The 17,594-nt window shown below is 48.4% G+C and overlaps 1 protein-coding gene across 5 annotated transcripts in view; it reads left to right on the top strand.

Annotated features, from left to right (window-relative positions):
• ABCC3 (ATP binding cassette subfamily C member 3) overlaps positions 1–17,594 on the top strand; it is a 48,202-nt gene that overhangs the window by 23,416 nt on the left and 7,192 nt on the right. For 2 of the 5 annotated variants that reach the window (XM_061391367.1, XM_061391366.1), the window contains 12 exons: positions 6,642–6,809; positions 7,126–7,318; positions 8,767–8,881; positions 9,054–9,201; positions 9,299–9,506; positions 9,799–10,109; positions 11,246–11,445; positions 11,601–11,727; positions 12,787–12,888; positions 15,475–15,621; positions 15,772–15,930; positions 16,517–16,683. In XM_061391367.1, the coding sequence (XP_061247351.1) occupies positions 6,642–6,809; positions 7,126–7,318; positions 8,767–8,881; positions 9,054–9,201; positions 9,299–9,506; positions 9,799–10,109; positions 11,246–11,445; positions 11,601–11,727; positions 12,787–12,888; positions 15,475–15,621; positions 15,772–15,930; positions 16,517–16,683 (2,045 nt within the window). Of the gene's footprint in view, positions 1–6,641; positions 6,810–7,125; positions 7,319–8,766; positions 8,882–9,053; positions 9,202–9,298; positions 9,507–9,623; positions 9,763–9,798; positions 10,110–11,245; positions 11,446–11,600; positions 11,728–12,786; positions 12,889–15,474; positions 15,622–15,771; positions 15,931–16,516; positions 16,684–17,594 lie in introns of those variants that run through there. The other 3 variants (XM_061391368.1, XM_061391369.1, XM_061391370.1) reach the window with 3 other exon arrangements.

The following is a 17,594-nucleotide window of genomic DNA, read 5'->3' as shown; positions in this document are numbered from 1 at the left end:
TGATTTTGGAGCCCAAGAAAAGAAAGTCTGACACTGTTTCCCCTGTTTCTCCATCTATTTGCCATGAAGTGGTGCGACTGGATGCCATTATCTTAGTTTTTTGAATGTTGAGTTTTTAAGCCAGCTTTTTCCTCTCCTCTTTCACTTTCATCAAGAGGCTCTTCAGTTCTTCTTCACTTTCTGCCATAAGGGTGATGTCATCTGCATATCTGAGGTTATTGATATTTCTCCCGGCAATCCTGATTCCAGCTTGTGCTTCATCCAGCCTGGCATTTCACATGATGTACTCTGCATATAAGTTAAATGAACAGGGTGACAATATACAGCCTTGACGTACGCCTTTCCCAATTTGGAACCAGTCCGTTGTTCCATGTCCGGTTCTAACTGTTGCTTCTTTGAGGGTTAGTGTTAGGGTTAAGGATGGAGGGCATTCGATGCAATTTGGTGTGACTGGAGGTTAGCAGGGTGCAAAAGATGCAGGGTAATTACATAGAACTTTGATGACTTTAGTTAAGGTTTTGATCTTTCCCCTAAAAACCATGGGATATCAATGCAAGTTTTTATTTTTGTATTAATTTATTAATTTTTGGCTGCTGTGAAATATACATAACATAAATCGTGTTTGGCTGTGCTGGGTCTTGGCTGTGGTGGAAGGCTTCTTTAGTCGCGGTGCACGGGCTCTAGAGTGTGCTGGCAGTAGTTGTGGCATAAGGGCTTGGTTGCCCCATGGCACGTGGGCTCTTAGTTCCCTGACCAAGCAAGGGTTGAACTCCTGTCCCCTGCATTGGAAGGCAGATTCTTAACCACTGCACTATGAAGGAAGTCCCCATAACATAAATCTTTAACTTAAAAATCTTTAGAAGTATATAGATCAGTAATGTTAAGTTCATTCACACTGTTGTGCAACCAATCTCCAGAACTCTTTTTATCTCACAAAACTAAAACTCTGTACCCATTAAACAACAGCTTTTACTTATCCATTCACCCCTCAATGGACACTTGGGTTGCTTCCACCTTTCATAGATTGTGACTAATACTACTATGAACGCGGGTGGGCAAAGGTCTTTTTAAGACCCTAGATACCCTAAAGTGGAATTTGTAAATCAATTCTATATTTTTATTCTTTGAGGAGCTGCCATGCTGTTTTCCATGATGGCTGCACCGTGTTATATTCCCACCAACAGTGCACAAAGGGTACAACTTGCACACATCCTGGAAAACACTTGTTTTCTGGGGTGGTTGTTTGTTTTTTTGGCTTTGTTTTTTGATAATTACCATTCTAATGGATGTGAGGTGATATTTCATTGACATTTCAATTTGCATTTCCCAGTCATTAGTAATGTTGAAACACCTTTACATAAGTAAAGTAATATAAGTATCAGATCAGATCAGATCAGTCGCTCAGTCGTGTCCGACTACAACCCCATGAATCGCAGCACGCCAGGCCTCCCTGCCCATCACCAACTCCCGGAGTTCACTGAGGCTCACATCCATTGAGTCAGTGATGCCATCCAGCCATCTCATCCTCTGTTGTCCCCTTCTCCTCTTGCCCCCAATCCCTCCCAGCATCAGAGTCTTTTCCAATGAGTCAGCTCTTTGCATGAGGTGGCCAAAGTACTGGAGTTTCAGCTTCAGCATCATTCCCTCCAAAGAAATCCCAGGGCTGATCTTCAGAATGGACTGGTTGGATCTCCCTGCAGTCCAAGGGACTCTCAAGAGTCTTCTCCAACACCACAGTTCAAAAGCATCAATTCTTTGGCGCTCAGCCTTCTTAACAGTCCAACTCTCACATCCATACATGACCACAGGAAAAACCATAGCCTTGACTAGACGAACCTTTGTTGGCAAAGTAATGTCTCTGCTTTTGAATATGCTATCTAGGTTGGTCATAGCTTTCCTTCCAAGGAGTAAGCGTCCTTTAATTTCATGGCTGCAGTCACCATCTGTAGTGATTTTGGAGCCCAGAAAAATAAAGTCTGACACTGTTTCCACTGTTTCCCCATCTATTTCCCATGAAGTGGTGGGACTGGATGCCATGATCTTCGTTTTCTGAATATTGAGCTTTAAGCCAACATTTTCACTCTCCAATTTAACTTTCATCAAGAGGCTTTTGAGTTCCTCTTCACTTTCTGCCATAAGGGTGGTGTCATCTGCATATCTGAGGTTATTGATATTTCTCCCAGCAATCTTGATTCCAGCTTGTGTTTCTTCCAGTCCAGCGTTTCTCATGATGTACTCTGCATATAAGTTAAATAAACAGGGTGACGATATACAGCCTTGACAAACTCCTTTTCCTATTTGGAACCAGTCTGTTGTTCCATGTCCAGTTCTAACTGTTGCTTCCTGACCTGCATACACATTTCTCAAGAGGCAGGTCAGGTGGTCTGGTATTCCCATCTCTTGAAGAATTTTCCACAGTTTATTGTGATCCACACAGTCACAGGCTTTGGCATAGTCAATAAAGCAGAAATAGATGTTTTTCTGGAACTCTCTTGCTTTTTCCATGATCCAGAGGATGTTGGCAATTTGATCTCTGGTTCCTCTGCCTTTTCTAAAACCAGCTTGAACATCAGGAAGTTCATGGTTCACATATTGCTGAAGCCTGGCTTGGAGAATTTTGAGCATTACTTTACTAGCGTGTGAGATGAGTGCAATTGTGTAGTAGTTTGAGCATTCTTTGGCATTGCCTTTCTTTGGGATTGCAATGAAAACTGACCTTTTCCAGTCCTGTGGCCACTGCTGAGTTTTCCAAATTTGCTGGCATATTGAGTGCAGCACTTTCATAGCATCATCTTTCAGGATTTGAAATAGCTCAACTGGAATTCCATCACCTCCACTAGCTTTGTTTGTAGTGATGCTTTCTAAGGCCCACTTGACTTCACATTCCAGGATGTCTGGCTCTAGGTCAGTGATCACACCATCGTGATTATCTGGGTCGTGAAGATCTTTTTTGTACAGTTCTTCTGTGTATTCTTGCCATCTCTTCTTAATATCTTCTGCTTCTGTTAGGTCCATACCATTTCTGTCCTTTATCGAGCTCATCTTTGCATGAAATGTTCCTTTGGTATCTCTGATTTTCTTGAAGAGATCCCTAGTCTTTCCCATTCTGTTGTTTTCCTCTATTTCTTTGCATTGATCGCTGAGGAAGGCTTTCTTATCTCTTCTTGCTATTCTTTGGAACTCTGCATTCAGATGCTTATATCTTTCCTTTTCTCCTTTGCTTTTTGCTTCTCTTCTTTTCACAGCTATTTGTAAGGCCTCCCCAGACAGCCATTTTGCTTTTTTGCATTTCTTTTCTATGGGAATGGTCTTGATCCCTGTCTCCTGTACAATGTCACGAACCTCATTCCATAGTTCATCAGGCACTCTATCTATCAGATCTAGGCCCTTAAATCTATTTCTCACTTCCACTGTATAATCATAAGGGATTTGATTTAGGTCATACCTGAATGGTCTAGTGGTTTTCCCTACTTTCTTCAATTTAAGTCTGAATTTGGCAATAAGGAGTTCATGATCTGAGCCACAGTCAGCTCCTGGTCTTGTTTTTGCTGACTGTATAGAGCTTCTCCATCTTTGGCTGCAAAGAATATAATCAATCTGATTTCAGTGTTGACCATCTGGTGATGTCCATGTATAGAGTCTTCTCTTGTGTTGTTGGAAGAGGGTGTTTGTTATGACCAGTGCATTTTCTTGACAAAACTCTATTAGCCTTTGCCCTGCTTCATTCCGTATTCCAAGGCCAAATTTGCCTGTTACTCCAGGTGTTTCTTGACTTCCTACTTTTGCATTCCAGTCCCCTATAATGAAAAGGACATCTTTTTTGGGTGTTAGTTCTAAAAGGTCTTGTAGGTCTTCATAGAACCATTCAACTTCAGCTTCTTCAGCGTTACGGGTTGGGGCATAGACTTGGATTACTGTGATATTGAATGGTTAGGTAAGTAAAAGTAATGTTAAAAACACCTTTACATGTGTTTGTTGGCAGTTTGTATACCTTCCTTGGAGAAACGTCTAGTAAAGTCCTTTGCCCACATTTTAATCAAGTTGTTTAGTTTTCTGTTGTTGAATTGTAGGAGTTCTTTATATATACTAGATGGTAACCCCCTATCAGATATATGAGTTGCAAATATTGTCTTCTGGTCTGAAGGCTGCCTTTTCACTTTGCTGATTGTGTCCTTTGATTGCACTGAAGGTTTCAGTTTTAATGTGACCAGTTTTTCTATTTTTACTGTTGTTGCTTGTGCTTTTGATGTTATATTCATAAATTCATTGCCAAGTCCAATGTTATGAAACTTTTTTCCTGTGTTTTCTTCTAAGAGTTTTAGAGTTTCACCTCTTTTTTTAGATACTAAAGATTTCAATGTATATTCCTTCAAAACAAAGACATTCTCTTACGGATCTATGGTTAAGTCATCAAAATCAAGAAATTTATCACTAATACAGTGTTACTATCTAAAAACCACTGCCTGACCTTTGAAATGTCATCGTTTATCCCAGTAATGTCTTTTTTAGTTGTTTTCTTTCCTGTCTAGAATTCAATCCAGGATCATGAGTTGCCTTTAGTTGTCATATCTCTTCATTCTCTGTCAATCTGGATAACTTCTCAGTCTCTGTCTTTTATTTTATTTTTAAATATTTATGTATTTATTTTTGGCTGTGTGGGGCCTTGGTTGCATCATGCAGGATCTTTGTTGCGGCATAAGAGCTCTTTCTTTGGGCTCTTCCTTGTGCCATGCAGGCTTCTCTCTAGTTGTGGCACACAGGCTCCAGAGCATGCGGGCTCTGTAGTCTGTGGCACGTAGGCTCTCGAGTTGAAGTGGGCAGGCTCAGTAGTTACAGTGTGAGGGCTTAGTTGCTCCACAGCATATGGGGTCTTAGTTCCCCAACCAGGGTTTGAACTTGCATCCTCTGCATTGGAAAGCAAATTCTTAACCAGTAGACCACCAGGGAAGTCCCAGTCTGTCTTTTAGAATATCAACACTTTTGAAGAGTACAGGCCAGGTGTTTGGCAAAAAGTTTCTCAATTTGAACACAATTAGTTTTTTTTTTTTTTTTGCAGGGGGATGGGGAACCAGAGAAGTGATGTATCCTTGGTGCGTCATGTCAGGAGGCACATGATGTCAGTTCTTGTCTTACTGACTAATGTTAACTTTGATCTCTTGCTTGAGATGATATTGTCCATTGATGATTTCATTTTATAACCTTCATTGATTTTTGCCTGAGTCAATGTTACTATGATGTGGACCAAATGTTGATTTTGTAACTCCATTCTTTCTATGATTATTAGTTGGCATTTTACTCTAAGAAAGAGCTTTCCTCTCCTCCGTTTTTACTTATTCTTTAGTTTCTTTCTATCGCTGTGGGCTCATGTTTGCTTATGTGATTCGGTGGATTATAATCCATTACCATCATTTTTTATTTTGATGTTCAATTTGTCAGTGAAGAGTTTTAAGCAAGGACATGAATCTCATTTTGAAAAGCTGCCCTGGCTGCAGTGTGAAGGGGCCCAGAGGCACAGGAACCAGTGGGGAGGCTCTCGTGTTGGTCTGGGGAAGTGATTTGGGCCTGAGCCTGGAAGTGGGGATGAGAAACTTTTAAGAAGGAGTCTGAGATTATAGGAACCCAGAGCAGACCTCCCCATCTACAATCTAACTCCTCCTTCCCGTCTCTCCTGGACCCACACTGACCTCACAAGCCTAATTTGGTGCCCAGAACATAGTAGCACTGAAGGAAGCCTGGCTGGTCGAATGCAGACATATTCACATCTCAGTCACTGTAGCTGCCATGCACCCCTCGTTTCTCAGCAGCTGCAGCTCCCACCCCACATTTGCTGCCCCCAGGGGTCAGTTTCTTAGGGTACCCCTAAAGAGCTGAGCCTGTTCTGGAGGGAATGAGGAAAGCTGGTGGCAGGAAAGCAAGGTGTACCTCTGGGGTCTGCCCTCTGGGGTCTGCCTTGCTGCTACGTGTCTGAGTTTATGCATAATGGGTTTAAGAGTGATCTTACTTTCCCTCTGGTATGTGAATGATCTCAGCATTGATGAACTCTGGGGTGGATGCTGGGTTTCCATTCTTGCTTTTGCCCTTAATAGTTTGGACTTTGGATGAAGTCATTAACATCTTGGGCTCTAGTTTCTTCATCTAGAAAGTGGGGCTAGTGATACCTCCCTGGGAAGACTGACATGAGGACCAGAAGCGACAACCTGCAGACCGTATCGGCGATGGGAGACTGAAAGGTCTATTACCTCCCGGGGATTTCCAGCCTCCTAGAGTAAGATGGAGAAGGAAATGGCAACCCACTCCAGTGTTCTTGCCTGGAGAATCCCAGGGACGGGGAGCCTGGTGGGCTGCCGTCTATGGGGTCACACAGAATTGGACGCGACTGAAGCGACTTAGCAGTAGCAGAGTAAGATGGTGGAAGGTAGGGAAACCAGCTGGGCAGGGAGCAAGTTGTCCTCACCTGCTCTGGGGGTACTCTAAGAGCCACCACCCCTTCGTCCATGACCTTAGAGCCTCCCAGGGACAGGACCAGGCAAATGAAATGTGAATTTAGAGGTCTGCCTTGCTGAATGATAATAGACAGGGCGTTTGTCCCCCTTGTGTCCCCTTCCACCCAATACACACTTCTCACCTCCCTCCTCCCTCAGGGCATTAACCTGTCTGGGGGCCAGCGTCAGCGTGTCAGCGTGGCCCGAGCTGTTTATAGTGATGCTGACATTTTTTTGCTGGATGACCCGCTGTCAGCCGTGGACTCGCATGTGGCCAAACATATCTTTGACCAAGTCATTGGGCCAGAAGGTGTGCTGGCAGGAAAGGTGAGGCTCCCAGAGGCTAAGCGGGCTAAACTGAAGTCTAAGGCCACAGGAGAGGACTGGTGGGAGGCCAAGGGGTTTGGTGAGACCTGGACTTATGGAGTACCTAAGGAACAGGCTGGGCAACTGGGGAAACCTGGGGCAGGGGTAGGCAATGCCCCTCGGGCACTGAGTTGCCTTTGGAGAGCGTAGGTTGAGTCCCTGATGTGCCTGCTCATGCTGCTGGCACCCAAGCACCTCATGCTTGCTCCGTCCCTGCACTGTGCCAAGGGTGTGTGCTGAGGGCAGTAGGCATGATAGCCTGCTGCCTTCTCCCCAGACCCGGGTGCTAGTGACGCATGGCATCAGCTTCCTGCCCCAGACGGACTTTGTCATAGTGCTATCTGACGGGCATGTGTCTGAGATGGGTACCTACTCGGCCCTGCTGCAGCGGGATGGCTCCTTTGCCAACTTCCTCCGCAACTATGCACCTGATGAGGACAAGGAGCACCAGGAAGCCAACAACAGGCTAGGTATCTGCCATTCTTGGCTCTTCATATTCCTCTTCCTTCCCTGCATCTCCCCTGTCCTGGGGCATCTGAGCATCTCTGGACAGCCCCGGTGTTATGCAGGGAGGTTCTGGAGTACTTGGATCATCCGTGTGATGTCAGACATCAGCAAGAGGGAAAGTAAACTGGATGAAGTCGAGTCCCTCCTCCTCCTTCTCTTCCCTCAGTCTTCCTATATGTCAAAAGGGCCCATGGGCCCAGGCCCAGCTTGTACAGCAAGGCTGTTTTACAGATGAATTGTTTAGTAAATATGCAAGTGCTTTTTGTTGTTCAGTCACTCAGTCATGTCCAACTCTTTGTGACCCCATGGACTGCAGCCAGGCTTCCCTGTCCTTTACCATCTCCCAGAGCTTGCTCAAACCCATGTCCATTGAGTCGGTGATGCCATCCAACCATCTCATCCAGTATCGTCCCCTTCTCCTCCTGCCTTCAATCTTTCCCGGCATCATGGTCTTTTCCAATGAGTCAGCTCTTCGCATCAGGTGGCCAAAGTATTGGAGCTTCAGCTTCAACATCAGTCCTTCCAGTGAATATTCAGGACTGATTTCCTTTAGGATTGACTTGTTTGACCTCCTTGCAATTCAAGGGACTCTCAAGAGTTTTCTTCAACACCACAATTCAAAAGCATCAATTCTTTGGTGCTCAGCCTTCTTTATGGTCCAACTCTCACACCCGTACATGACTACTGGAAAAACCATACCTTTGACTATGGAAGTGCTTAGAAAAGTCATTTATTTATCAACAAATATTTATTTATTGAGCAGCTAACTTTGTCCAGGCACTATTCCAGCAGTGGTGAGACAGCACTGTTGATAGTACTACTGAGACCCTTCTCATGGAGCATATTGAGACACTGAGACCCCCTTGCTGTTCAGTCCTGGCTCTTCAACCTCAGGCTCCGGGCTGGCTCTCAGACCTTCTCCTGGGCTTTCTTGTCTACTTCTGTATATGCAGTTAACCTGTCTTGAGCATTTACTAAGGGCTGTGCCTGTTACAAGATCTTGACACACATTCTTTCCTTTAATCCTCACAATGACACGATGAAGTAGGTACTATTATTATCCCCACTTTACATGCCCGCCTAAAGTCATGTGGTGAGGAAGTGGGATTTAAGCTCAGCCAGGCTGACTCCAGAGCCCAAGCTCCTGACCCTTATATTTGAATCCTCTTCTACACAGTCCCTGATGGGAAGCTTTTCTTCCTGTCTAACATAAGTCTTTCTTGCTGCCTCTTTTTTCTCTCAACACAAAATTGGTCATTTATTTTTATTGTTGTTCTTGCTGCCCTCTCAGTCCCTCTCATCTTTCCCTTTTGCTTATCCATTCAGGCCTCTTCATTGGAGTGGGACTAGGGGATAGCAGGGCCTTGCAGGGTGAGCTTGCCAACCTCTCCTTTCTGCCTCCCCACTGCAGCCTTGGAGGACAAAGAGGATGAGGAGGTGTTGATGATTGAAGACACGCTCAGCAATCACACCGACCTGACAGATAATGAGCCCGTGACGTACGAGGTCCAGAAGCAGTTTATGAGGTGAGCTCCTGAGGATTGTCCACCCCTGGGAGACGGTGGCAGGGCCCCCATGCCCTGCTGGGGAGTGGGGCAGGTGGGTGTTCTCGCTGACACTCCCCGGGGCTCCAGCTGGGGCTCTGTCTGTGGTTGTGCTGGAGGCCGCATCGCTGGGCCTGACCCGTTGCCTCCACAGACAGCTGAGTGCCATGTCCTCGGAAGGAGAGGGCCAGGGTCGGTCTGTGCCCAGGAGGCGCCTGGGTGCGGCAGAAAAGATCGTGCCGGCAACTGAGGCAAAGGCGAGCCATGTGCTGACCCAGGAGGAGAAGACAGAGCTGGGCACTGTGAGTCCGGTGGGCGAGGAAGGCTGGAGAGGCTGGCAGGCCCCTAGCACTCCTGGGGCTCATGGGAGTCCCCTGTTTGACCGCTGTGGCCACACAGGTGAAGCTGAGCGTGTACTGGGATTACGCCAAGGCTGTGGGACTCTGGACCGCTCTGGTCATCTGTCTGCTGTATGGGGGTCAAAGCGCAGCTGCTATTGGGGCCAACGTGTGGCTCAGTGCCTGGACCGATGAGGCTGCGGTGGACAGCCAGCAGAACAGCACCTCCTACAGACTAGGTGTCTACGCCGCCTTGGGAATTCTGCAAGGTGAGCCTGCAGAGATACTTAGAAGGGGCGCCAGTGTTCCCTTCCTCATCTCTGCGCTGCTGGGTCCCCCAAACCATGCCCTTGCCTCTGAATCTCTCTCCACCGTCACGACCCTAGTGACTCCCTGACCCGCCCTAGCAGTCTACCTGCCTCTGGACCTGTCTGGCTCATCCTAGCTATGCCCTGCCTTTGAGTCTGCCTAGTTCACTGAGGAGATCCCTCATCTTGGAACTTGCCCCTGCATTCTGCACCTGGCCCAGGTGAACACGCGCCCCTCTGCCTCCTCCATCAGGGCTCCTGGTGATGCTGTCAGCTATCACGATGGCGGTGGGTGGTGTCCAAGCTGCCCGCTTGCTTCACCAGGCGCTGCTGCACAACAAGATGCGCTCGCCACAGTCCTTCTTTGATACGACGCCCTCAGGCCGCATCCTCAACCGCTTCTCCAAGGACATCTACGTCATTGATGAGCTTCTGGCTCCCACCATCCTCATGCTGCTGAATTCCTTCTACAACTCCATCTCCACCCTTGTGGTCATCGTGGCCAGCACGCCGCTCTTTGCTGTGGTCATCCTGCCTTTGGCTGTGCTCTACCTCTTTGTCCAGGTGTGCCCTGAGTGCGTGGGCGTGACCTAGCGTGAGCGTGGCTGTTGTGTGGGCCAGGCTGTCTTGGGGGCCACCTGTGGCAGATGTAGGGAGGGCACACCCCCTTCACCTTCACAGCTGGATTTGATTCAGTAAACACCTTTGTGAAACTCATTTTCCTCACCTGTAAAATAGAATCATAGATCCCACCTCACAGAGTTATCAATAGGATAAAATTAAATCCTTGTAAATTATGACTGGCCCTGGAACTCCTTCCTCCTGGCTATTTTTTTATTAAAATATTGTCAACAGTTTAAGACACATTATCCTTCCCTTGTTTTTAGGTACCATCTAAACTTACAGGCCATATCATATGATGCATATATGATACATGATGCATATGATGCTTATCTTATAAACTTACATGGCTTTTAACATAGATGAGTGAGAATATTCAGATACAGCTAACTGTAAAAGGCATTTGTGTTGCTGATCCCGTCCTGCCGTTAATCAGTTGATGAAGGTAACCCACAGGTGGCTGAAGCTCAGGCTGTGTGTGAAGACTGTGACCGGGGCTGCACTCTGTCCTGGGACAGGGACTTTCAGCTGTACATCCTGCATGGCCCTGGCCATCTTGGGGCCCACAGGGTAGAGGATGGAAGATGGAGGCAGACTGTGGTTTTGTGGGGCTGACATTTAAACAACCGAGGGGGTGGAGTGGGGAGAGGTTCTTTAAGAAAAAGAAAACGAAATTATCTTATTTTTGCAAATGTTGCAAAATTTTGATTGCATGAACACATTGCCAGGCCCCTAAGTGGAGATAGGCATTGTCACTGACTTGGGAGGCAAAATGAAGTCAGTGCGATAATTCAGGCCTGCAGAGTGAGTGGCCAGGAGCTGAGAGGGAATCGGGAAAGGCTTTGTGGACAAAGTGGCCGAAAGACTGAGCAGAGTTGACCAGAGGGGAGAGAGTGGGAGGAGTTCATGGAGCCATATCAGGATCCCAAGTCTTGGGTTCTTTCGGGAGAGGGAACGGAGTGAGGTCTGAGGGGCAGTGGGACAGATGGGGAGGTGGCTCAGACGGGCCCAGAGGACACGCAGGACTGAGCTGGGATTCCAGGGTCTTGACTCTAAGTTCTTTCTCCAACCTCTGTCAGCGGTTCTACGTGGCTACCTCACGGCAGCTGAAGCGGCTGGAATCTGTCAGCCGCTCGCCCATTTATTCCCACTTTTCGGAGACGGTGACTGGCTCCAGCGTCATCCGGGCCTACGGCCGCAGCCAGGACTTTGAGACCATCAATGATGCTAAGGTGGACACCAACCAGAAGAGCTGCTACCCCTACATTGCCTCCAATAGGTCAGAAACCACTCCGTCAGCCCCTGCTCCTTCCATGAGTTTCCGCCAGGGTCTCTGCAGGAGAGACCCTGGTGTTCTGGGTCCAAGCCCCTCCTTTCCCCTAAACAGCCCCCTTCTTGCATCTGCCCCATTTCCTCCTTGCCTGATCTCTACAGGTGGCTGGGGATCCGAGTGGAGTTCGTGGGCAACTGTGTTGTGCTCTTTGCTGCACTCTTCGCTGTGACTGGAAGAAGCAGCCTGAGCCCAGGACTGGTGGGCCTGTCTGTGTCCTATGCCCTACAGGTACACAGAGGTCTCAGCCCCAGAGGAGGGCCGCCCTGGGGCAGAGGCCAGGTTTCATAAGCATCTCCTGAGTACCCCACTCTACCCAAAATGGGGACCAGCCACAGATTTTGATCCCCCAAACTGTGAGCTCCCAGTCAAATATAGAGAGTCACTCCCACCAGTAGGGGATGATACTTCGGGGTGTGCAGATCTTAGTGGAGGAAGGACAAAAGTTAAGAGCCCAGAGGAGGTCTCTACCTGGGGGTGTTGGAGAAAAGACCTTGGAGCTTGGCCCCAAGAGACAAATAGAAATTTGCTGTGCCTGCACAAGATCTAGAGGTCAACCCTGACAGGGGTCCTGGGGCAGGGACATGGAGAGCTAGACTATACCTTATTTCACAAGCCTGCAGAGAAAGTACCTGGAGCAGGTAACTAGAGCCTGAGCAGGTCACCCTGATATCAGCTGATATTGTCAAAAGGTTAAACAACTGCAAATGGAATTTTTGTGAAGCAGATCATATTTGCAATGCCTCAGGTGACTCAAGTCTTTGAGTTTTGATAAATAAAGGACAATCCAGACAGGTCAGTCTTCTCAAACTATTAAGTATGCCCATGAATCACCTGGAGATCTTAAACTGTAGATTCTGATCCAATAGGCCTGGGGCTCTGGCTTTTGCGTGTCTATCAAGACTTCTTGATTCACGAAGTGTGGTCTGAGGACCAGCTGCATCATCTGTGAGCTTGTTAGAAATGTAGATTCTCTAGTCCTACCACAAACCTACTGAATCAGAAGCTACATTTTAAGAAGATTCCCTGGGAAATCTTTCTTGCGCATGTTAAAGTTTGAGAAACACTGGGATGGGGAGCCTTTTGTTTGAGACACACTGGGATGGGGGGCCATTGTCACTGCCTGAGGTACAGTTGTGATTAGAGCCCCAGGTGGCGTAGCTATGGGTTTGCCCAGGCCCACCTGGGTCATAGTTAGGATAGAAGCATAGTGAAGGAGTCTGAACTCCTCCCACAGCCATGTCAAGGGAGTACAGATTGCCACACTTATGACCCAGTCCCTCTGGCTAGGTGACGTTGGCTCTGAACTGGATGATACGAACGATATCAGACTTGGAGTCTAATATTGTGGCTGTGGAGAGAGTCAAGGAGTACTCCAAGACGGAGATGGAGGTGGGTACGGAATCAGCCTGGGGCAGGGAGAGTTGAGGATAGCTGGTAGGGGTGCTTGATGGCCCACCATCCATCCCTATATCCCCTTAGGCCAGCTCTTCAGGTGGCTCTTCATTCAGTCCTTAAAGAGTGTCAACCAGAGGTCTATGTGAGGAGGTGTAGAGGATTCAGAGTTGGACAAGACAATTCCTGATGAGTAGATAACAGCTCCCGTGTTCCAAGCCCTCCTCAGTCCCAGTACTTTGTCCTCCCTGGGACCCCTGGTCTGGGGACCTACCTGCATCCCTCGGTCCATGAGTTCATCCAGCCTGGATTCTGTGCTTTACCAGTGCCAACACTCTCAACTCCCTCACCCTCCTCTCTCAGTCATCTCTCTCCAGTTGAGCCCATCTGTCTACCTTCTACATGCCGGTGCTCGACTGCTAAAATGTTGCTGGAGAAAACCACTGATTTTACTTCAAGTTTATAACCACACACCACTGCTGGCTATTCCCATCTTGCTTCTCCAAGAAGCATGTTTTTCCAGTTTCAGAAAGATTTGTTTTGGCCATTCCCTTTCCTTAAGCTCCCACTCCCTGTGCTCAGCCATCGACCTTGCCTAACAACAGTTCAATGAGGAAATAGGTTATGAGATGTGAACTCCCTCAGCCTTCCTGCCTCTAGACTTTCAAACCTGCCTGTGTCCCTTCACCTTTTCCCTTTTAACGGAAATGTCCCTTCTCGTTTCAAAGTCTACTCCCTCTACTTGTTCGCATGGCCACCCGAGGACTTCACTTCCTTAATTACATGCTACATCATCCATCTTGCTCCCTCTGTTGGATGATTCCCAGCCACATGCAAAAATATGCACTTGTACCTTCCATTCTAGACTCTCAAACCAGCCCTCCCTTTCCTGTGTATCCTGTATCCCATTTCTCTGCTCTCCTTTGTCATGAAACTAGCTTTAAAATAGGTGCTCTCCCCCTGCCTCATCAGCTGGTGGCCTGTCTGCCTCCTGCAGCCTGGCTTCTGGCCCTATCACTGCACTGGGTGCGCTCAGCAGTGACTTCCTCGGTTCCAGAGGTAAGAACGCTTCGCTGTTCTTCTCTAGCTCAACCTCTCGGCATTATTTGGACAAAATACCCCTCGCTGCTTCTTGAAGGCACTTCATGGCTTTTGTGACCTGAGCTCCTGCCCTGTCAGCCCCCATTGAGCCCCCACCCACTCTGTTCCTCCTAACCTGGCCTCTCCTGCCCCTGGGGCCCCCATCTGTCCCTGTCTTCTCCAGGCTTCTCTTATCACCCCCTCCTCCCCCCATTCTCTGGGATCTTCAAATTCTCTCTCTTCATGCCTAGCATTACAATTTCCCCTGTCTACATACATGATCCTTTCTCCACAGCCTCAAAAATTCTGCCCCCAATCCTGCTACGCATTGTTTTGATACCTCCTCAAGAGAGCATGGCAACCCACCCCAATACTCTTGCCTGGAAAATCCCATGGACAGAGGAGCCTGGTGGGCTACAGTTCATGGGATCTCGAAGAGTCAGACACGATTGAGCGACTTCACTTTCACTTTTCACTTTCATGCATTGGAGAAGGAAATGGCAACCCACTCCAGTATTCTTGCCTGGAGAATCCCAGGGACAGAGGAGCCTGGTGGGCTGCCGTCTATGGGGTTGCACAGAGTTGGACACGACAGAGGCAACTTAGCAGCAGCAGCAAGAGAGCAGATTATCTGTACTGGCTGCTTTGTTTCTTGATTGCTGACACTCTGACTCCCCCATTTCAAAACATCCTACCCTCTCCCTCCCCAAATAGCAGCAGAGAGATCCCTTAAAAACATACCAAATCACATTATTCTTCTGTGCATGGCCCTACATCTTACTCAAGGTAAAAAAAAACAAAACAAAAAAACAGTCCTTAAACTGCCCTGCAAAGCCCTACATGGTGGGGTCTTCCACTACCTGTCTCCTACCTCTCCCCTTTTTCACTGTGCTCCAGAGCACACTGGGAAGTATTTATCCTTGTTGTTTCCTCTGCCTGGCATGCCCTTCTCCTGGATATCTACTTGTCTTGTTCCTTTACTTCCTTCAGGTCTTTATTTAAATATCACCTCCTCCAGGAAGCCTTCCCTGACCACCCTGTACAGAACAGCAACACCAGGCACTTCTCCATACTCATCACCATCTGACATTATATAGACTTACCTATTTGTTAATTGTATGCCTCCTTAGATTAGGATGTGAGCCTCAGAGGGACAAGGACTCTGTCTAGTTTACCTTGGCTACCCCACTACCTGTCATGGAGTAGCCACTCAATAATAAAGAATGGTGAAAGGGGGAGTGGGGGCATGTGGAAGGGGCTACTTAGGCATCTTGGGCATGAGGGGAGTAGAGGAGGGCAAAGTTCTGTGGGGAATAATGTCAGATGGATAGAGTCATTGAACCACAAGGTTGGGCCACACAAGCGCCAGGGGCTCCCCGCCAGGGTCCCTGGTAGGTGAGGATGGCAGGGGCCTGGGAAGAGAGGCAGACTGAAGATGGAAGAGGGCTGGGCTGGGGAAGAGACGTCCCCCTGATGCAGAACCTGTCCTCCCCTGGTGACCAGGCCCCCTGGGTGGTGGAGGGCAGCCGTCCGCCAGCAGGCTGGCCACTGAAGGGTGAGGTGGAGTTCCGAAATTATTCCGTGCGCTACCGGCCGGGCCTGGAGCTGGTGTTGAAGGACCTGAGTCTGCGAGTGCATGGTGGCGAGAAGGTGCGTGTGGGGCGGGTTTGTGCCTGGGGAATGTGGATCTGTGGGATGGCAGGTACCCAGCCTAGGGGTCTGCTTAGCCTCCCAAAGGAGTCCTAGAGACAGACCCACCAACTCCCCAGCCTTTGCCTGACAGCCTCCTACCCCCTCCAGGTGGGGATCGTGGGCCGCACTGGGGCTGGCAAATCGTCCATGACTCTCTGCCTGTTCCGCATCCTGGAGGCGGCTGAGGGTGAAATCTACATTGACGGCCTCAACGTGGCCGACATCGGGCTCCATGACCTGCGTTCTAAGCTGACCATCATCCCCCAGGTACCAGCCTGGCTTTGTTTGGTCACACTGACCAGTGACCCTGGGGGCAGGCTCCACACTTGTCCTGTAGCTTGAGGTTCAAGACCGGGACTTCTATCTGGGAAGCTGGGGAGCAGGACAGCAGGAGCAGAGCCACAGAGCGATCACCTGTCATGGGTCTGGAAGGGACAGATGTATCCTGCTCAATATCACCCTGTCCTCTGACCTCCTAGACCAACAGAACCACAGACTTCCAATTGGCTCACGCCAGAGGTGTTCTATCCTGCTCTCCTGGTTTCACAGCTCTGAATTACGTTTCACTTTTTCTGGCTTCTCTGGAGTATTTTTCTGCTGACTGGACACTTTGGAGTCAGATTAGCAGCTCAAGGTTTCTACTTTAGCAGAGGACTTTGGGTTGGCAAAGCTGAGGTTTATCACGTCCCCACAGGCATTTTTCTATCTCCTTGGCCATTGCCTCCCTCCTGGAGGGTTGGGGACACAGTGGAAATGCCGCCATCTCAATCCCTTTCTTGTTCCCTGGCCTCGGGGCCCGTGGCTCCCTATGGGGCCTGAGCTGCCTCCCTCTGAGGACTTGCTTTGTCCCCAGGACCCCATCTTGTTCTCGGGGACCCTGCGCATGAACCTGGACCCCTTTGGCTGTTACTCAGAGGAAGACATGTGGCAAGCTTTGGAGCTGTCTCACCTGCACACATTTGTGAGCTCCCAGCCCGCAGGCCTGGACTTCCAGTGCTCTGAGGGTGGGGAGAATCTCAGGTAACAGCCTGGAGTGGGTGGGTCAGGAATAGCACTCCGCTGCACTAGAGGATCTAGCATCAAATGACACCAGGCCAGCCCTCTCCTGCCCTCCCACTCCCATCTTGTGGTTCAATCACTAAATCGTGTGGGACTCTTTGCAACCCCACTGACTGCAGCACATAAGGCTTCCCTGTCCTTCACTATCTCCAAGAATTTGCTCAAATTCATGTCCATTGAGTCAGTGATGCCATCCAACCATCTCATCCTCTGTCGCCCCCTTCTCTTCCTGCCCTCAGTCTTTCCCAGAATCAGGGTCTTTTCCAGAAAGTTGGCTCTTCACATCAGGAGGCCAAAGTATTGGAGCTTCAGCTTCACCACCAGTCCTTCCAGTGACTATTCAGGGTTGATTTCCTTTAGGATTAACTGGTTTGGTCTCCTTGCTGTCCAAAGGACTCAAGAGTGTTCTCCAGCACCAGGATTCCAAAGTATCAATTCTTCAGCACTCAGCCTTATCTAGGGTCCAACTCTCACCTCTGTATATGACTACTGGAAAAACCATAGCTTTGATTATATGGACCTTTGTCAGCAAAGTGATGTCTCTGCTTTTTAATATGCTGTCTAGGTTTGTCATAGCTTTTCTTCCAAAGAACAAGCATCTTTTAATTTCATGGCTGCAGTCACTATCTACAGTGATTTTGGAGCCCAAGAAAATAAAATCTGCCACTATTTCCATTTTTTCCCCATCTATCTGCCATGAAGTGATGGAACTGGATGCCATGATCTTCATTTTTTGAATGTTGATTTTTAAGCCAGCCTTTTCATTCTCCTCTTTCACCTTCAACAAGAGGCTCTTTAGTCCCTCTTCACTTTCTGCCATTAGAGTGGTATCACATGCATATCTGAGGTTGTTGGTATTTCTCCCGGTAATC

Source organism: Bos javanicus, chromosome 19 (assembly GCF_032452875.1).
Source record: "Bos javanicus breed banteng chromosome 19, ARS-OSU_banteng_1.0, whole genome shotgun sequence".
NCBI classification, from domain to species: Eukaryota; Metazoa; Chordata; class Mammalia; order Artiodactyla; family Bovidae; genus Bos; species Bos javanicus.
This window is presented reverse-complemented; position numbering and strand designations above follow the sequence as displayed.